Source organism: Musca vetustissima, unplaced genomic scaffold (assembly GCF_032173495.1).
Source record: "Musca vetustissima isolate MV318-11 ecotype Yass unplaced genomic scaffold, APGP_CSIRO_Mvet_v1 utg332288, whole genome shotgun sequence".
NCBI lineage: Eukaryota > Metazoa > Arthropoda > Insecta > Diptera > Muscidae > Musca > Musca vetustissima.
This window is the reverse complement of record NW_026881051.1, coordinates 2,045-24,864: the sequence shown is the minus strand read 5'-3', so window position 1 is coordinate 24,864 and position 22,820 is coordinate 2,045. Positions and strand designations below refer to the sequence as shown.

At 35.5% G+C, this 22,820-nt stretch overlaps 1 protein-coding gene across 1 annotated transcript; it reads left to right on the top strand.

The window, feature by feature from the left end:
* Positions 1-2,315: 2,315 nt before the first annotated feature.
* Positions 2,316-3,005, top strand: LOC133327123 (C-type lectin 37Db-like). The gene is made up of 3 exons (XM_061535699.1): positions 2,316-2,433; positions 2,499-2,572; positions 2,637-3,005. The coding sequence occupies exons 1-3, from the start codon at positions 2,316-2,318 to the stop codon at positions 3,003-3,005; spliced, it is 561 nt and encodes a 186-aa protein (XP_061391683.1).
* Positions 3,006-22,820: the final 19,815 nt, after the last annotated feature.

Here is a 22,820-nt window from a genome sequence, read left to right as displayed (position 1 = left end):
ATCACATCTATGGCTGTGTGGGTTTTGAAAAAAAAATATTTATCATAAAATCCATGCCTTCTACAGGATTGGTTGTTGTAAACTGGGCTTTAGGATTTTAAAATACATCCTTATGGCCTGATAAAATATTATTTAACCAATGAGCGGAGCAGTATAGTCGGACGGGGCGGACCATATGATTTGATACCCTAAACAACTACCACTGATCGTCCGGTCTCTGTAGATCTATTTTCCGAGCCTGGGTAATATTGATCATTTGAACTGCTAAATATGGACCAAGTATGATAAAAAGAGCCATGCTTATTCCTTGGTCTTGCCCCTTTCTCTGTGTAAAATTCGGTTTATAATTGTGGCCTCTGGAGGGGCTGGAAAAATAGACAAAAATAAAGATATTGGTCCTTTTCAGTCCCTATATATTAACCGATCATTACAAACACATACTGGTATTCATTGACCAGACCTCGCCCTACATGCAAAATTTCGTGACGATTAGCCCATAACTGTGACCTGTTTGGTTTTTACAAATTATAATGGACAGACGGACGTTCGGGGTCGACTAGTCGAGTTATAAAGATCGGTACACTAAGGGGTCTATGACCAATATTTCGCCGCATTACAATGTCTTGGGGCCACACAAAACCACACAATAAATTCCAGAACCTAGACTTGGAATTTCATCATACCACAAATCAGGTGAAGCATTTGCATGGCGTCTATCTCATTACCGAAAATAGATCTTCATGTGGTGGCAATGTGAAATCATGGACCTATTTTAACGCTCCAAGAATCCGAAATGTCTATATAACAACCCTTTGGCTCAAAAAATGTCTAAATATGGCGGAATTATTATGCACAGACTTTGGGTATTGCCTGTTTTGGACCATTATATTCCATGGTCCTTAAAATATATTTTTTCTAAATCCACGCCTATTTATATGTTGGTCCTTGAAATATATTTTTTTCTAAATCCACTCCTATGGATATGCTGGTCCTTGAAATATGTTTCATTATAAAACCACGCCTATGGATATATTGGCCCTTGAAACAACAATGTCGATAATTGAGAAAAATGGGAATACATATTAGAGTCTGCAAATCAAATGTCCAGATTATCGATGTTTTACTCTGTAGATAACAAAATGTTAAAGATTTATTGTTATACCCTTCACCACACTGGTGCAGGGTATTATGTGTATAACAGGCAAAAGGAATCGAGATAGACCCATGGTTCCTTTTGAGAATATGCATAGCATCACTTTCTGAGTCTATTTATGCATGTCCGTCCGTCTGCCCGTCTGTCTGTCTGTCCATGCTAAATTGTGAACAAAGTAAAGGTACAATTTTTGTTCGAATTGGATGAAATTTGGTACAGGTCATTTATTTGGCCCACGGACGAACCCTATTGAAATTGAGAAAATCGGTTCAGATTTAGATATAGCTCCCATATATATTCGTCCGATTTTATGTAAATGGTGCACCAAAGTCCCTACGGTTTGCACGAAATTCGGTGCAGCCTTCAGAATTAAGTCTAGAACGATGTGTGTTAAATTTCGTGAAAATCGGTTTAGATTTAGATATAGCTCCCATATATATTTTTGTCCGATTTTAGGTAAATAGTGCACCAAAGTCCCTATATATCCTTCGATTTTCACGAAAATTGGCGCAGCGTACTGAATTAAGTCTAGAACGATGTTTGTTAAATTTCGTGAAAATCGGTTTAGATTTAGATATAGCTCCATATATATTTTCGTCCGATTTTATGTAAATGCAGCACCATTTGACCAAAATTTAGTATAGGTTTCAGAATGACATGTTTAATTTCATGTTAATGGTCCTTAAAAAATGAGACGTTTGTTAGGATAGTCGGCCCCTTAAGATTTTACTACTTTCCTTACTGGTTTTTTCTTTATTTGAGAAAAAAATAAAGTTTTCATTATTATTGCAACACATTCTGACTATCGGCCACTTTTATTGATTTATCATCATCCATTAGAAAAAAAATCGCGCTCTTAAATTTTATAGCTACTGCGAAGATCGGGAAGAACACACGAGTACAAAGGAATAAAAAATGAAAAAAAAAATGAAATAATAAAATAAGCCAAAGGTGATAAAGGTTAATTAACAAAAGCCAACGATTGCAATTGATTTGCTTCCAAATCGCAGATAATGAAATGTCAGACTCAAAACGAAAATCCCCTCATTCTCGTCGTTTTATAAATAGCAAGCAGTTGGGCAGAGATTCTTAATAAAATACTTATTGTGCGATCATTTAATGAGTACTGATTCAGTTGTGTGGTGATCATTGACAAGATAACATGGCAACAGAAGCTCATTCGAAGAACGTCGCCTTAATGACGTTCCTCCTTTTGTGTCTGGCCAGTCCGGTTGTAATGGGATCACGCGAACGAAAAATATCAGCAAAACTTTTACAGGGTAAGATTAAACAACATTTTCGTCCAAATCGTAGAAAGTTCAAGTGATTTGTACCCCTCCTTAAGGTTATCCTGATGACTTCAAATTAGATCCATTTATCCGCGTTGGTAAAAAACTATATCATTTCGGTCAATCAAAGGTACAGATTTAAAATTCGAATTGAACATGGGCAGAGTTGGTAATCAATTTTGTACGTTTTACAGGTATCATGGTACAAAGCTAATGTGATATGTCGATCTATGGGTGGCGACTTAGCCTCATTCGACAGTGCAGAGGAAATCAAGGAACTTTCAGATCATTTAAAATCAAAATTTCCCAGGGATAGATGGTGGTGGTTATCAGGATCTGATTTACACTCTGAAGGCGATTTTTTATGGTATCGAACTGGCGAACGTATTCAATATGCTGATTGGACGCGTGGGCAACCTGATAATGCCGGTGGTAAGGAGAATTGTGTCCATTTGTGGTACAGGGAACCTAAATACGAAATGAATGACTGGGTTTGCAAACTGGATGCATTTTATATTTGCCAAGCCAATAAGCCAACTACAGTTGTGGTCAGCGTATACTAAAATCAAATCTTAAAACTTCCGAATAAAAAACCGAATATAAGATTATTTCGGATACACAATAAACTTAATCAAGCAATTAATCATACCAAATCACGCCTATGGATATGTTGGTCCTTGAAATATGTTTCTTTATAAATCCACGCCTATGGATATGTTGGTCCTTGAAATATGTTTCTTTATAAATCCACGCCTATGGATATGTTGGTCCTTGAAATATGTTTCTTTATAAGTCCACGCCTATGGATATGTTGGTCCTTGAAATATGTTTCTTTATAAATCCACGCCTATGGATATGTTGGTCCTTGAAATATGTTTCTTTATAAGTCCACGCCTATGGATATGTTGGTTCTTGAAATATGTTTCTTTATAAATCCACGCCTATGGATATGTTGGTCCTTGAAATATGTTTCTTTATAAATCCACGCCTATGGATATGTTGGTCCTTGAAATATGTTTCTTTATACGTCCACGCCTATGGATATGTTGGTCCTTGAAATATGTTTCTTTATACGTCCACGCCTATGGATATGTTGGTCCTTGAAATATGTTTCTTTATAAGTCCACGCCTATGGATATGTTGGTCCTTGAAATATGTTTCTTTGTAAATCCACGCCTATGGATATGTTGGTCCTTGAAATATGTTTCTTTATAAATCCACGCCTATGGATATGTTGGTCCTTGAAATATGTTTCTTTATAAATCCACGCCTATGGATATGTTGGTCCTTAAAATATGTTTCTTTATAAATCCACGCCTGTGTCTGAGATGGTCATTGAAAAATGACTGTGTTGGGCTTTAAGAAATCACGACTATGTAAGCAATGGTTCTTGATATATATTCCTTTTAAAAGCCATGTTTGTGTAGATCCTTGAAATTGTTCCTTAAAAGTCCTATGGAAGTAACGGCCCTTCAACATTTTTATTTTAAATCACGACGACAGAACTTTCGTTCCATATGCAGAGCTTAGAAAAGATTTCCAGGCGCGTCGGTCTTTTGTGCAGTTTTTCCAATTTGAAAGACCATTTTCGACAATCTTGTCTTCGACTTGATCTTTCCATCGTATTCTTGGCCTTCCCCTTCTGCGTAAACAATCAGCTGGTTCGCTTTTATATGCCTTCTGGGCTGAGGCATCTTCATCCATTCTCACAACATGACCTAGTCAGCATAGTCGCTGCAGCTCAATACGTCTAACATTGTCGATGTCATTCGACGGCAATATTCACCGTCAAAGCAGATCCGCCTATAGATCTTTCGGAAAAATTTTCCCTTAAACACTCCAAGAGCTGCCTCATCTGCTTGCGTATGTACCCATGCTTCTGATCCGTATAACAGCACGGGTAGTATCAGCATCTTGTAGAGTGTGAGTTTGGTCTGGCGGGAGGTGGCCTTGCTTCTGAGTTGTTTGCTCAGACCACAGTAGCATCTGTTGGCCATCACTATCCTTCTCCGAATTTCAAAACTGATGTCATTCGTTTTGTTTATGGCGGTACCAAGGTATATAAAATCGTTAAGCTGTAGTTCTCAAGTGCCACTGTTGGTCCGAGTCTATTGGACGTCTTGCGCGTTGACACCATCAGCTGGCCTTCTCGCCGTTTACTGCCTGACCCACTTTGGCAAACTCCTTCTCAATTTGTTCAAAGGCGGCTGTTACCACACTCAATGTTAATCATGTCCATCGGCGTAGGCGAGTATCATGTGTTGTTTGGTGTACAGAGTGCCATTTCTGTTAAGTTTTGCCTCTCGTATGACCTTTTCCAGCAGGATGTTAAAAAGGTCACACGACGATCTATCTCCTTGTCTGAATCCTCGTTCGGTATTGAAGGGCTCCGATAGGTCCTTTCCTACTTTAACGGCTGACCTTGTGCCACTTAAAGTTATCCTGCATAGCCGTATTAATTTTGCAGGAATGCCGAACGCAGACATGGCTTTAAACACCTCTGAACGGATAGGACTGTCGAATGCGGCTTTATAGTCGACAAATAGGTGGTATGTGTCGATGTGTTTTTCGTGGGTCTTTTCCAGGATTTGGCGCAGAGTGAAAATCTGGTCAATGGTGGATTTGCCAGGTCTGAAGCCGCATTGGTATGGTCCGATGATATTATTGACCATTGGCTTCAATAGTTCACACAGTACGCTGGATAGCCCTTTATATCCGATGGGAAGGAGACTTATTCCTCTATAGTTGGCACATATCGTCTTGTCTCCTTTTTTGTGCACGGGACACAGGATGCTGAGGTTCCAATCATTGGGCATGCATTCATCTAGCCAAATTGTGTTAATCAGCTGGTGCATGCTCCTGACCAGCATCTGGCCACCAGTCTTGAATAGTTCGTCTGGTAACCCATCGGCTCCTGCTGATTTGTTGTTCTTGAGCCGATTAATTGCTTTTATGACCTCATCTTGGCTATGACCTCATCTTGGCTTTTATGACATCATCTCTTATTGGTTCTGGGGTATCTTCTTCATCGCCACTATTTGATACTAGTAGCTTTTCGAAATGCTCCTTCCAGATCCTCAACACGCTGTCTGTATCTGTCACCAAGTTTCCTTCTTCATCTCTACCGGAGGATGTGCCTGCACCAAAGCCTTCGGTTTGGTGTTTTACTCGTTGGTAAAATTTTCGGGCTTCATTCTGACTCCTGTACATCTCGATTTGCTCACGATCACGTTTTTCTTGTTATTTCTTCTTTTTTCTGAAAACACGTTTCTCCTCTCTCCTTTTCTCCCGATAATTCTCCATCACGTTACGTGTTGCTACTATCTGCAGGGTTGTCCTATACTCTGCGTTTTTCACATTAGTAGCATTACGACACTCCTGATCGTACCATGGAGTTATATTTGCATACCTCCACCTTACACTTATTTCTAAAACTCCAATCTATCTTAGTTTTAAGTGATTACCAAATTCATAAACTCTCTCTTACTTTCTCTTTTTTTCAATTATTAATTATCACTCTCTTTGTAAAACTCTCTTTCTCGTATGATATCAAATCTCTCATAATGTTAATTTGTTATAATTGTTATACTAACATTTAATAATTAGATTATAAGAAGTTGATTTCTAATTGAAGAGTTCAGTTCTCATTTAGACCTAACATAAAAATGTCACATAATAATTGTCGGTTGAACAGAAAGTCTTCAACCGAATTTAATAATAAATAAACTAAAAATTTAATATTCAATAAATATATTTTAATGTGTTTTATTTTTAAATCATAAAACATAACTGGCGCAGTCGGTACTTCGAACCATAACGTAAACTGTGAAAATATTAAGCCTTTTCCAGTAATACAAATATAAGCCAAGTGTTGTTATCGGTCTCAAACTGAAGAACTTTAGTAAAATATAATATAAAGTAAATCATATAATTATAAAATATTTTTTGAGAAACCGATCAAAATACATAAGATGAAATTTGTGAACTATTTTCTGTAAAATAAACTTTAGTTAGAATTATTAAAGCATTCTTCTAAAATATATACCGATAATAAAGATTAGCAAATCATATATTTATTACAACTAACCGGATTATCGAAGACAACAAAAAAATTATAAGTAAAAAAATAAATAAATAATTGAGAAACAAAAAAAATAATAATAAATTATAAATAGTAAAACTAAAAAATAGATATTAAAAAATAAAACATAATTTAAAGTGAAAGTTGATAACTAATTTGAAAAAACGCAAACAAACAATTTAACGAAAATAAAAAAATATAATAATGTATCTATATGAACAAGTAATAACAAATCACAAAGTTGCGGCAATATGCCATAATATGTAGCATATTAAATTATTAATTCTAAACATTCAATTTAAAACCCTAAAAACAAACATTTATTTAAACTACAAAAACTTTTACGAAACTGTACTTCCAATTATTTGAAGTAAATCACAAATTCGAAACATACTAAACCAAATTTTAAAACACTCATCAATAAACAGTTATTCAAATAAATGCCATAGAGATAAAAAACTATCAACGAAAATATTACAACAAGAAAGTGCAAATAATAACAAAACAAATTAACCGATGTTGCAAAATTTCAAATAAAAAGACGTACATGACCATCGAGAACACACATCAATAGAAAAATACTCATTCCACATTTTTTGGACATACCAACAAAAACAAGAACACATACCAACAACAACAACAAAGTCAAAACAAAATCAACAACAAATATTAAAGCGGCTTAAAACAGGAGAATTACTTCAACGATGCACCCATTACATATCAACCCACCCCCCATTAATGGAATTATAAAGATAACTAAAAGAGATTATTAAAAATATTAACCATGTCTACTCTTAATCTTATTGATGAATTGAGCAACATTTCTAAATTCGACGGCAAAAAAGGAACTCTCACTATTTATAAAGAGAATTGAAGAAATTAGGCAACATGCGACAGGAATAATACTAACCTTCTTTGACATTAAAATAAGATATATGATATCTGGTGAAGCTAATATAGCTCTTATTAATAATGACAATCCCATTCACTGGCAGGAAATAAAAACTGTTCTAATAAAGAATTTTCAAATTAGTGAGGGGAGCGAAAGAGATGCGAGTAAAGAGACAAAGACTAAACAAGAAAATAAACACTACATGACTAAAAATTTTAACACTGAAACCAATAAACCCCAATACTTCACAAAAGATAGCAATAATTTAAGACAGAACCTAAATAGTTTATTAAATAGGGACAAATATACCCCAATATCATTACCGATTAGTAGCTTCTTTCAGGAGATTAATCATAATATTGAAGAGTACAATAAAGCTCCTACAGATATTGACGTAAATATATTAAATAAAGCTGTTAATAATAAAAGATCTCTATCCTATATCAAAATAGGTAATAGTTCGATCACAAAAAGATTAAGCAGTGGGTTGGACGAATTAAAAGAAAATAATAAAAGTATTAAATGTTTTTCTTTAGAGTTATCTGAAAAACATTTACATTCCAATATTTTCAAACCAATAGAATTTAATACTGGCATTGATACTGTTGCGAACAACACCTCGAAATCTAAAACCATTCTAACATATAACATATAAAATTATTCTAAAAACAATATTTATATAAATTTGTTAAAAGAAAGTACAAAAAATAGTATATGAAAGGAAAATATTTTTACAAGAAATGCATATTTCAATTATATAAATGCGAGGAGATTAGAAGACGGCAGCTTTAGAGACACAAATTATATTCAATTACAAAATAAAAGTAGAAGTTTTAGAAAAAGAAAAGATGTGTACAAAAGAGAGATTCATATTTTAATTAAGTTTATACAAAAATTTAAAGAAAAAATTCTTCTTATACTGTATAAATATGAAAAAAAAATATAATTTTGTGTTGTTTATTGAACTGTAACATATATTAGAGATTAAAGAATTAGCAAATAAAATGTAAAAAGAGAATATATGAATTTGTAAATCAAATGTTATTGCAAAATATTACAATATACTTTAATACATTCCAGGGGTAATGTAATGACAAGGGATGGGGGAGTTATATTTGCATACCTCCACCTTACACTTATTTCTAAAACTCCAATCTATCTTAGTTTTAAGTGATTACCAAATTCATAAACTCTCTCTTACTTTCTCTTATTTTCAATTATTAATTATCACTCTCTTTGTAAAACTCTCTTTCTCGTATGATATCAAATCTCTCATAATGTTAATTTGTTATAATTGTTATACTAACATTTAAAAATTAGATTATAAGAAGTTGATTTCTAATTGAAGAGTTCAGTTCTCATTTAGACCTAACATAAAAATGTCACATAATAATTGTCGGTTGAACAGAAAGTCTTCAACCGAATTTAATAATAAATAAACTAAAAATTTAATATTCAATAAATATATTTTAATGTGTTTTATTTTTAAATCATAAAACATAACTATGGGTTTCTTGGTGGAGGTTTTTGGTACCCAATTGTTCTTTTTGCTGCAGTTTGTAGGGAGTGGGCAATTCTTTGCCATTGTGTTTCTATACTATTATCGGGACAAGAAGTGCAGATGGGTAAGTTGATGGGTGCAGATGGGTAAGTTGAGCGGAGTAGGCCTCGGCTACCTGTTGTGTTTGCAGCTTTTCGACGTCGAGTTTCCGTGTTGTATTAGATCGCACCTTTGCTGCAACATTAAGGCGGGTGCTTACCTTGGCTGCCACAAGGTAATGGTCCGAATCGATATTCGCTCCTCGGATCGATCGGACGTCTAAAACACTGGATGAGTGCCTTCCGTCTATCACAACATGATCAATTTGATTTCTCGTGATGCTTGAATCTGGTGCTGCTAACTACCATGTTTTTTGCTGCCGCGAAGTCAATCAACCTCATGCCGTTGTCGGATGTTTCTTCATGGAGGCTGAATTTTCCGACGGTGGGGCCAACGATATTTTCCCTTTCGATTTTTGCATTAAAATCTCCTATCAGAATTTTAATGTCATGGCCAGGGCAGCGATCATATGCTGTTTCTAGGCGCTCGCAAAATATGTATTTTGTCTGTTCATCTATATCTTCGGTCGGAGCATGGGCGCAAATGAGACTGATGTAGAAGAACTTCGATTTTATACGGATTATAACAATTCGCTCATCTACTGGAGTGAATCTGCAGAGGAGATCTTTTATTCTCCTGTTAACAATAAATCCGCAAACAAATTCATGTCTTGTTTCATGGCAGCTATAATACAGGGCGTAATCATCTGATTTACCTACGCCAGTCCCTTTCCATTGCATTTCCTGTAAGGCAATGATATCGTCTTTGTACTACTTGACAAAGCGAAAACTGCGCCTGTTCTGTACAACGTGCGCACATTCCAAGTGCAGATTCGCAGATCGTGGTCCTTTATACGTTTGCGGGGATTGTCAACATTAGGTGGGTTTGGTTTTCTTTTTCTTTGCTTTTTCATAGTAGGTTGGGTTTTCCGAGAGTGGACAACTAACCCGACGCCTCAACACATTTTTTATACACTCCACCATAGTATGGAGGGTATATTAATTGTGTCATTCCGTTTGTAACTCATCGAAATATTCATTTCCGACCCTATAAAGTATATATATTCTTGATCAGGGTAAAATTCTAAGACGATCTAGCCATGTCCGTCCGTCCGTCTGTTGTAATCACGATATCTTCTGAAGGAATTGTTCGATGATGGGATATATCGGTAAAAGTTTAGGCATAGCTCCCATATAAGGGTACCCGCCAAATTTCGGTATTTTGGGGTTCTTGAGCGCGTTTTTCAGCCGAATTCGCTGAAATTTGGTACATTGGATTCTTATTGGGTACTAAATGTCTCCACAAAAAATTATAAGTATAGGTCCACTTTTTCTGGTAGCCCCCATATAACGGTACCTCCTATTTTTCAGTATTTTGGGGGTTTTGGTCATATTTTTCCACCGAATTGGCAGTAATTTAGTATTTTGAGTTCTTAATGGGTACCAAATCTCTCCACAAAAAATTATGAATATAGGTCAATTTTTTCGGGTAGCCCCCATATAAGGGTATCCCCAATATTCGGTATTTTGGGGTTCTTGAGCGCGTTTTGCAGTCGAATTCGCTGAAATTTGGTAGATTGGGTTCCTTTTGGGTACTAAATGTTTCCACAGAAAATTATAAGTAGAGGCCCACTTTTTCTGGTAGCCCCCATATAATGGTTCCCCCAATTTTCGGTATTTTGGGTTCTTGAGCGCGTTTTCCAACCGAATTCGCTGCAATTTGATATTTTGTAGTCGTATATGTTAACAAATCTCCCTACTAAAAATTATTAATATTCGTCCCCTTTTTGGCGTAGTCCCCATATAACCCCCTTTTTATACCCTCCACCATAGTATGGAGGGTATATTAATTTTGTCATTCCGTTTGTAACTCATCGAAATATTCATTTCCGACCCTATGAAGTATATATTCTTGATCAGGGTAAAATTCTAAGACGATCTAGCCCCGTCCGTCCGTCTGTCCGTGGGCCTATACCAAAGTATAGGCCCACTTTTTCTGGTAGACCCCATACAGTGGTTCCCCCAATTTTCGGTATTTTGGGTTCTTGAGCGCGTTTTCCAACCGAATTCGCTATTTGGTATGTTGTAGTCGTATATGGTAACAAATCTCCCTACCAAAAATTATTAATATTCGCCCCCTTTTTGGGGTAGTCCCCATATAACCCCCTTTTTTATATTAAAATAGTTATCTGATTTGTTCTTCGTTTTGGGTTTGGTTCTAAGACTCGGTTGTAATAATTTCACGTACGGAGGATAGATCGTGTGGTTCTATATATGAACTATAGCCCGGACTTAGGCCCCTTTGTGGGACATACCAGAAGGAGTGGACCGATATTTCACATCTTCGAACTTTAACAAAGTTTGGAATAAATAATAAGATAGCAAAGTTTGGATGAAATCAAAATTTTCTGAAGTGGATTTGGCACATTTTCACTGTATCAAAGTGTATATTCATTAAAAATTGCTGAAATTTGTATTTGTTGTATATTATGGTTTGAATAATCAGTTTGTAGAAAGGTCACTTTTTGGTATGTTCCCTTTATTTTCATTTCTAGTACCTGTCAGTATATCTATAGTGGAGGGTATTCAAAGTTCGGCCCGGCCGAACTTAACGCTTTTTCACTTGTTTATAGTTCTTATGGTTGAACTCGCGGCACATATTAGCTCACTATTTCATCGGGTGAAGAAAATAGCTCCCCAGGTGGCACCGCGGGGAGGTCAGTTTCCACAATTGAGATGAATGAGGGGCCTCAAAAATCCTGCCCTTTGGCTGCAATAATCCTTGAAAAACAAACTTTTATAAAAATCCACGCCTGTGGCTGTGATGATCCTTGGATAATGTTGCTTTAAAAATATATGGCTATGACTGTATTGTGCTTTATAATCCATGTCTAGCTATGTAATGATCCTTGAAATAGGTCTTTTTTTAAATACGTACCCATGTTCGAGACTACATTTTCGGAAGTTTATTGAAATAGAATAGATGGACACATTTTACAAATTCTTCAATATAAATGGTCCAATTAAAACTGCGCTCCAGTCCAAGGACAATGTTGTTTATAGTTGGCACCCCAGAGGGCAATTAATCATTTAACCTAACGAATCAGTAACAATAACTTCAATTAGCTCTACAATTCATCCTCATAAAAATCAACACTTTTTTGAAAGAAATCTCCAATAGTATTAAATCATAAATAATTTACAATAAATATAAAATAATCGTTTAACATCTAATACCACAATACTCAGCTAAATATATTTGTGAATACAACAATATCCTTGGCAATTTATAAATCATTTCTAATTTCCACACACACTTTGCAAAACATTTATTAGTCTTCGTTCCCGAAATGGACACCATTCCCTCACTCACCCAAGAAAATAAAAAAATCCTTCCACCCAACACTTTATCTCAACAAAAGTGTTCAAATAAATTTTATGACCGAACGAAAATTTTTATAACACATTATTCTTTCTTCGCTTTTGGACATTATCCTTTATCATCTTTTCGTTTTCGGTTTTTTAGTGTTACGGTTATAAACAATAATTTTTCATCACCTCCGAAAAAAATATATATATTGAGCAATAAAAATTATTTGAGTTAAAAATAAATGGTCCACAAAAAAAGAAGACAAACGTCTGCATACACACACACATTCACAACTATATAATCTGGGGGACAGACAAATATTTGATCATAAATTCCTTAAAGCTTCCATTGACATTATTGCCATGGCATTGAACATTGAGGCGAAGTGTGAGCGGCGAGTGAGCAGCTAACAAGCCTGCAACAACCCTTTTGCATTACGCCAAATGGACAGACAGACAGTCAGATGTGGCATTACAAGGATAACTGAGATACATGGCATGTCGTGGTGGTGTGGTGTGTGCGAATCCGATGAAATATTTGGCCATTGGCACTTGTTAAACATCCACAAAGGACATATGTTCATGTCCTCTTTTTACTATACAAATGTTTGCTAGAGGAATACTGCATTTTTGGGGAATTTAAAACTGAGAGTTGAAGAAAAATATTTAAAACTATTTTTTAAAGGATCGACACAGCCATAGGCGAGGTTTTAATAAAGAATATTTTTCGGAGGGTTATACAAGGCGTGAATTTTTTTAAGTATATTTTTGGGAGGCTTATAGAAGGCGTGGATTTTTTAAAGAATATTTTTTGAAGGCTTATACAAGTCGTAGATTTTTTAAAGAATATTTTTTGAAGGCTTATACAAGTCGTAGATTTTTTGATGAATCTTGCACATACATTGTCTTCATATATGTGTATTTTTATTGCCTCTCTATCTATTTGTTGGCAATGATTATACCCTTCACCACACTGTGGTACAGGGTATTATGTCTTTGTGCATATGTTTGTAACAGGCAAAAGGAAACGAGATAGACACATGGTTCCTTTAGAGAATATGCATAGAATCACTTTCTGAGTCGATTTATGCATGTGCGTCCGTACGTCCGTCCGTCTGTCTCTCTGTCCATGTTTTATTATCCGAATTGGATGAAATTTGGCACAAGTCACTTATTTAGCCCAAGGACGAACCCTATTGAAATTGGGAAAAATTGGTTCAGATTTAGATATAGCTCCCATATATATTTTCCTCCGATTTAAGGTAAATGGTGTACCAAAGTCCCTATATATATTTCGATTTGCACGAAATTTGGAACAGAGTATTGAATTAGGTCCAGAATGATGTGTGCCAAGTTTCGAGAAAATCGGTTCAGATTTATATATAGCTCCCATATATATTTTCGTCCGATTTAATGTAAATGATACACCAAAGTCACTACATATCTTTCGATTTGCACGAAATTTGGCACAGCGTACTTAATTAGGTCTAGAATGATGTGTGTTAAGTTTTGTGAAAATCGAGTCAGATTTAGATATAGCTCACATATATATTTTCGTCCGATTTAAGGTAAATGGTGTACCAAAGTCCCTTAATATTTTTGGATTTGCACGAAATTTGGAACAGCGTAATGATTGAGGTATAGAATGATGTGTACTAAGTTTCGTAAAAATCGCTTCAGATTTAGATATAGCTCCCATATATATTTTCGTCCGATTTAACGTAGATGGTGTACCAAAGTCCCTTAATATTTTTCGATTTGCACGAAATTTGGAACAGAGTATTGAATTAGGTCCAAAATGATGTGTGCCAAGTTTCGAGAAAATCGGTTCAGATTTAGATATAGCTCCCATATATATTTTTGTCCGATTTAAGGTAAATGGGGCATCAAAGTCCCTATATATCTTTCGATTTGCACGAAATTTGGAACAGAGTATTGAATAAGGTCCAGAATGATGTGTGCCAAGTTTCGAGAAAATCGGTTCAGATTTATATATAGCTCCCATATATATTTTCGTCCGATTTAATGTAAATGGTACACCAAAGTCCCTACATATCTTTCGATTTGCACGAAATTTGGCACAGCGTACTTAATTAGGTCTAGAATGATGTGTGTTAAGTTTTGTGAAAATCGAGTCAGATTTAGATATAGCTCCCATATATATTTTCGTCCGATTTAAGGTAAATGGTGTACCAAAGTCCATATATATATCTTTCGATTTATACAAAATTTAGCACAGTGTACTGATTTAGTTATAGAATGATGTGTGCCAAGTTTCGAGAAAATCGGTTCATATTTAATTATAGCTCCCATTTATATTTTCGCCCAATTTAAGGTAAATGGTGCACAAAAGTTCCTGCATATCTTTCGATTTGCACGAAATTTGGCATGGGGTACTGAAATAGGTCCGAAATGACGTGTGCCAAGTTTTGAGAAAATCGGGTCAGATTTATATATAGCTCCTATATATTTCCATCCGCTCTAAGGTAAATGGGTCTCCAAAGTCTCTTATTATTTTTCGATTTGAACGAAATTTGCATAGGGTACTGAATTAGGTCCAGAATGATGCGTGCTATGTTTCGTGAAAATCGGTTCAGAATTAGATATAGCTCCAATATATATTTTCGACCGATTTAAGATAAATGGTGTACCAAAGTCCCTATATACCATTCGATTTGCACGAAATGTGGCATAGCGCACTGAATTGGATCTAGAATGGTGTTTGTAAAGTTTCGTGAAAATCGGTTCAGATTTTAAGATATAGCTTCCATATGTCTTTTCTTTTGATTTCATGTAAATTGTTCACTAAAGACCCAAAGTTTTTCCGATTGGCACACAATTTTGTACAATGTACTAAAGTTAATATAAATTAATCTCTGACAAGTTTCGTTGAAGTCGGTGCAGATTTAGATATAGCTCCCATATATATTTTCGTTCGATTTTAGGTAAATGATGCACAACGTATTGAATTGAGACTAGAATGACGTTATTACGTGTTATTGAAAATTGTGCAAAACAGATACAGCTCCATAAATATTTCAAACGGGTGTCCGATTGAGATTAAATTTTGAAGAGTTCGCAAAACACTCTAAACTTGCCCGAATGAAATGAAATTTAGCATAGGTTCCAGAATGGCATACATATTACATATTTCAAGAAGGAGGAGACATATGCAGAAACCAATGTGGTGAAGGGTATCACATAGTCAGCCCAGTCCGACTTTACTGCATTCCTCACTGGTTTAAGATTTTTTTTTTTTTTGGAAGGCGAAATATGGATTTTAAAGAATATTTTTTGTAGGGGCAAATAAAAACGTGGGTTTGAAAGAATATTTTTGGAGGGATTTTAAATAGTATTTGAGCTGAAATATTGTTTAATATTTTACCAAGGATCTATTCATATGTACCCATTGCATTTTTCACTTTTCCTTATTTATTTCAAATTCTCTTTAAACCAATTTCCACAAACATTCCTTCACACAGACTACTTAAAAAGAAGAAAATTAAATGAATATCATTGACAAGTGTAGAAGAACCCTTTTGAAAGTTTATTACACATAAAATTGACATTTTATGAGCATTTAGTACAACACGACCCTTAGATTCCTTGCAGCATTTTTCTACAAATTCTGAAGAGGAGAGGGTGTTATTATCATTTCAAGTCAAATAGCAAATAGTCGTCGTTCATTCATTCATTCATTCAGCAGCCTTCGACATTTGTATAAATTTTCTATTTTAATTACAGCAAATGTTTACTCACATGTGTGTGTGTGTGTGTGTGTGTGCACAAAAACACACACTATCGCACACATACAAATAAAAATTTGCTTATAACAACATCATCAGCAGGCTGTTAGCAGTTATTCGTTTTTCACATCATGTCACACATGAATGCATCCAAACACACATACAGACACACATACGCACACACACATCCTTCCGTCCGTTCCTTATCGTTTAGCAATTATCATCAGCAGGCGTTAGCAACAAGAAAATGGAAAATATGACATAAAAACTAAAAAGGACAGACAGACATAGTTTACTGAAAGAAAAAAAAACAGTAGCAAAACGACATCATCAAACATTTCTTCTCATAGTCTCCTCATCAAGAGCTGCTTGATGTCGTCTAGATACATTGTTTATCTGCTTGGATGGATGGTTGGTTGTTCAAATGTGTGTGTGTGTGTGTGTTTGCGTTTTTCAGTGTTGAGCCTTTGCCTTGCGAGTGTGAGCTTGGTTGATTACAAAAGGATGATATATCATGAATACTATGACTGAATAATGTTTGAACAGTAAAATACTTTTACATGTCCTTAGTAAACAAAAAATATTCTTATAAAAATAATCACCTGTCATGTTCCCCGAAAAAATATTATTTAACAAATCCAAGCTTAAAATAGTCCCAAAAATATTTCATATAAAATCAACGCCTATAATAGCCCTCAAAAATATTATTTAAAAAATCCACGCTTACATTGGACCTCAATGGCTCTAGTGACCTAATATTCCGACCGTCATTCAATTTCAATGTACCTCCCTTCATATCAAACAAGTTTTATTTACATAGATTACACTGTAGTATATGAATCCTTTGTTGTTGCTATTGTAAAAGTAAAACTAACAAACACTTTGATGTAATTAAATCATTGTCAACAAATATAGATAGAGAGAGAGGAGAGTGTATTGCAAACATTTTCCCTTCTGTCTTTTGAAACACTTTTTTCATTGTATGTGTGTTTGTAGGCAATTCAGGAGTATATGTTTTTCACATAAACATATAAAAGGTATGTGCGAAAAAGAAAAAAAATATTTACAAATTTTTTTATACATAGGCTAAAATGATCTGGAAAATAGGGCCATTGCAGATTTCCTACCCAGTTGGAACCAGAAATTTTAAACTGTAACCAATAAGGTTAGAAGTATCTAAGAATTTTAAAATTTGGACAATTATTATACCCTTCACCACACTGTGGTACAGGGTATTATGTCTTTGTGCATATGTTTGTAACAGGCAAAAATAATCGAGATAGACCCATGGTTCCTTTTGAGAATATGCATAGAATCACTTTCTGAGTCGATTTATGGATGTCTGTCCGTCTGTCCATTTTAAATTGTAAACAAAGTACAGGTCGCATTTATGATCCGAATTGGATGAAATTTGGCACAGCTCATTTGTTTGGCCCAAGGACGAACCCTATTGAAATTGGGAAAAATCGGTCCAGATTTAGATATAGCTCTCATATATATTTTCTTCCGATTTAAGGTAAATGAGCTACCAAAAACCCTAACTATATTTCTATTTGCACGAAATTTAGTACAGCCTACTTAATTAGGTCTAGAATGATGTGTGCCAAGTTTCGTGAAAATCGGTTCAGATTTAGATGTAGCTCCCATATATAGTTTCGCCCGATTTTACGTAAATGGTGCACAAAAGTCCCTGAACATCATTTGATTTACACGAATTTTGGCATAGCGTATTGAATTAAGTCAAGAATGACGTGTGCTAAGTTTCGTGAAAATCGGTTCAGATTTAGATATAGCTCCCATATACAGTTTCACCCGATTTAAGGTAAATGGTGTACCAAAGTCCCTATATATCTTTCGATTTGCACGAAATTTGGTATAGCCTACCTAATAAGGTCTAGAACGACGTGTGTGAAGTTTCGTGAAAATCGGTTCAGATTTAGATATAGCTCCCATATATATTTTCGTCCGATTTAAGGTAAATGAGGTACCAAAGTTTCGTGAAAATCGGTTCTGATTTAGATATAGCTTCCATACATAGTTTCGTCCGATTTTATGTAAATGGTGTCTCTGAAAATCATACGATTGGCACGAATTTTGGCATAGCGTATTGAGTTAAGTCTGGAATGATGTGTACGCCTCCTATATATATTTTCGTCCGATTTTAAGTAAATTGTGCACTAAAGATCCACAGCTAGGCCGATTGACACAGCGTATTGAAATTAGTATAAATTAATATCTGGCAAGTTTGCTTCAAATCGGTTCAGATATAGATATCTCGTAGGTTCCATATATAATTTCGACTTATTTATTGGGATTAAACTTTATACAGTGCAGCATACCGAATAGCGTGTGTCAAGTTTGCTTTAAATCGATTTACACAAATCTGTCCCTCTGTGCGCAAACGACTCTAAACTTGCCCAAATGAAATGAAATTTAGCACAGGTTCCAGATGGATATAAAAATCACATATTTAAGTTCATTCAATTTCAAGTCAAAATTCCTTCAAAAAGCGACGTCTTTTCAGATACATATGTACCCAACGTGGTGAAGGGTATCATATAGTCGGCCCAGTCCGACTTTACTACTTTCCTTACTGGTTATAATTATATCATTTTTATGTGGCTATCCACCATGAAGAAGTAAACCTGGTGACAGATACAGACAACGTGCTGAGGATCTGGAAGGATCATTTCGAAAAACTTCTGGTGTCAAATAGTAGCGGTGAAGAGGATACCCTAGAACCAATAAGAGACGACGGTATAGAGTGTATATCACCTAGCCAAGATGAAGTCAGAATAGCAATCAATCGGCAAGCCGAACTATTCAAGACTGGTGGTCAGATGCTGGTAAGGAGCATGCACCAGCTAATTTGTACAATTTGGCTAGAAGAATGAATGCCCAATGATTGGATTGGAACATCAGCATCCTGTGTCCCGTGTACAAAAAATGAGACAAGACGATATGTGCCAACTATAAAGGAATAAGTCTCCTTCCCATCGCATATAAAGTGCTATCCAGCGTACAGTGTGAACGACTGAAGCCAATGGTCAATGACATTATTGGACCATACCAATGCGGCTTAAGACCTGGCAAATCCACCGTTGACTAGATTTTCACTCTGCGCCAAATACTGGAAAAAACACACGAAAAACACATCGACACATACCACCTATTCGTCGACTATAAAGCCGCATTCGTCAGCTCTATCCGTTCAGAACAACACATGTTACTCGCCTACGCCGATGACATTGACATAACGAACATTGAGAGCAGTAACAGCCACCTTTGAACAAATTGAGAAGGAGTCTGCCAAAGTGGGTCTGACAGTAAACAGCGAGAAAACCAAGCTGATGGTATAAACGCGCAATACATCCAGTAGACTCGGACCAACTGTGGTCCGAGTCTTTTTATCAAAGATTTTATATACCTTAGTACCGCCATAAATGAAACGAATGACATCAGTTTTGAAATTCGGAGAAGGATTGTGATGGCCAACAGATGCAACTATGGTCTAAGTGAGCAGTTCAGAAGCAAGACCAACGCTGATATTACCTGTGCTCTTGTATCGATTTGAAGCATGGGTACTTGTGCAAGCAGATGAGGCAGCTCTTGGAGTTGTTGATCAATGGGCCAATCTGCGTTGACGGTGAATGTCACCGTCGAATGAACCATAAGTTGTACCATCTATTCCCGGACATCGGCATTTTCGGACGTATGAAGCTGCAGGGACTACGTTGCCTAGGTCATGTTGTGAGAATAGATGAAAATGCCTAGCTTAAAAGGCATATAAAAGTGAACCAGCTGATGACACCACAAGGTCTATGTTTTTGAATCCATGTAGTTTTGTTTTAGCATTCCAGATTCTTAAAGGCATTTCAATATAGGTCCATGTTTTGAAATACCTGTAAATAAGAGTCCGAGTCCCGATTTTAGCATTTCAAGTTGTGTAATAGCTACAGAAATTTGTCATTATCTCGGGTTCAGTATGAGTTTACTTAATTCTCCAAATAGCAAACATAAATCGACATTTTTAAAGCTTTGAGGACCCAATAGTCCATTTTACTATCTTCCAATTGCTCTCAAACTTAAACGGGCAAAATGATTTGTTAAAAACACCTTACATCGAATTTATCATAAACTTGAAACATTTTTCAGGTCCGCTGCAATACCCAGTCTACACATGCTGTTATCATGTTTAATTAAGACTAGCAAAGTACCCGCTACTTCGTATGCGGAAAGGGAATAAAAAAATATTTCATATGGAAATGGTGAATACCGTATAATTAGTTGTACTATAGTTCTGAATTCCACCTCTATTCCTACATTTAATATCAAGTTTATTACCATTAATTACTCTTCATACACATAAGCACTATTTTCCGAAATCCACACTTTAGCAAAAACGTACAGGTTCCACATGTAATTCCATTTAGAACTGTTCGAACACCGTCACCTCCACTAAATTTAGTACCAAAAACCCTTTGGTCCTTCTTTCTAACTCTCTGTCAATGACCAACATTCTAAATTTTAGGTTTCCAGCTCTCTCCGTTATCCAAGTTTAGTGAATTTTCTATTCTATACTATTGGTACACATAAATTCGAGTTTCCAAAGTTGTCTCCATAGCTCAATACTACTTTTCAACAGTAATCTAAGTTCCAAATCTCAAGATTCAACCAAATCCAAATTGTTTCAAATTTAGTGCCATTTAGTAATTCTCATACTCATAGGTAAGAATTTCTAAAACTACATCAATCCATCAATCCTAATCTTACTTCCACCAAAGTCCAAATTGTTCCAAATTATTTTTAAGTCCAAATATTAGGATTCCCTCTCACACAAAACGAATTGTACCATATTTAGTACCAATTAGGTCTTCTCGTATCCATAAGTACGAAATTCCAATACTTCCTTAATCTTGCAATTTTAATTACAAATTTACGTTTACTATCTCTATCCGTTAACTCGAATCAAAATTGTACCAATTTTTTTACCATTTAGTACACATAATGACGAATTTTAAAAAATTACCGACATATCTCAATTCTGCAATCAAACTGTAATATTATTTCAAAATTTTAGAATACAGCCCTATCCGTTCACACATTTGTAAGATTTCCGGACCCATTTAGTACTTTTTGTTTCTATAATTAACAATTTCCTAAACTATGTCAATCTTACACTCCAACAGTAATTTTAATTAAAAAATTCGGGAGTCCAGCTCTATCCGTTCACACATAATCAAGTTGTACGAAATATAGTACTATTTAGTACACATAGGTACTATGCTTCCATATCTCAATTCTATATTCAAACATCAACCATTAGTCCAAATTATGGGTTTCCAGCTCTCTCCGTTCACCCAAATCCATCTAGTGCCGTTTAGTACTTTTCGTACACATAAATACGAGTTTCCAAAGATGTCTCTATAGCTCAATCTTCAACAGAAATCTTATTTCCACATTTCAGGTTTTCAGTTCTATCTTTTCAAGCAAAATCCAAATTGTACTAAATTTAGTACCATATAGTACCTTTCGTACCAATAAGTACGAATTTCATAATCTACCTCACTCCTACATTCCAACAGTCATTTTAATTCCCAATTTGAAGACTTCAGCTCTGCCTGTTCACCTAAATCCAACTTCCACCAAATTTAGTACCATTTAGTACTTTTCGTACAAATAAGTTCCCGTTCGCTAATAAAAAGGGTACCATATTTGGTACATTTTAGTACTTTTTGTACCCTTCTACTTCCAACAAAACTTCCTGCATACCCCGATCCTACACCCCCATAATGACTGTACACTGTAGTATGAATTTCCAAAACTTCCTACTTAACCCAAACCTACACTTCACAGAGATCCTAATTCCAAGTTTCAGAATTCCAACGCTATCGGTTCACTCACAATGCAAATTGTACCAAATTTAGCACACAGTAGTATGAATTTCCAAAACCTCCAACTTACCCTAACCCTACAACCCCACAGTGACCCTAAATCCAAGTTTCAGGATTACAACTCTATCGGTTCACTCACAATTCAAATTGTACCAAATTTAGTACACAGTAGTACGAATTTCCAAAACCTCCTACTTACCCCAATCCTACACCACCACAGTGATCCTAACACCAAGTTTCAGGATTCCAACTCTATCTGTTCGCCCACAATTAAAATTGTACCACATTTAGTACACAGTAGTACCAATTTCCAAAACATTCTACATACCCCAATCCTACACCCCCACAATGATCCTAAATCCAAGTTTTAGGATTCCAACTGTATTGGTTCACCCTCAATTCAAATTGTACCAAATTAAGTACATAGTAGTACCAATTTCCAAAACTTTCTACAGACCCCAATCCTACACCCTCACAGTGATCCTAAATCCAAGTTTCTGGATTCCAACTCTATCGGTTCACCTACAGTTCAAATTGTACGATATTTAGTACACAGTAGTTCGAATTTCGAAAACGTCCCACTTAACCCAAACTTTCACCCCCAGACTGATCCTAAATCCAAGATTTATGATTCCAACTCTATCGGTTCACCCACAATTCAAATTGTACCAAATTTAGTACACATTAGTAAAAATTTTTAAAACTTCCTACATATCTCGATCTTACACCCCAACAGTTATCCTGACTCCAAATTTCATGATTCTAGCTCTATTGGTACGTATAAAATTCAAATTGTA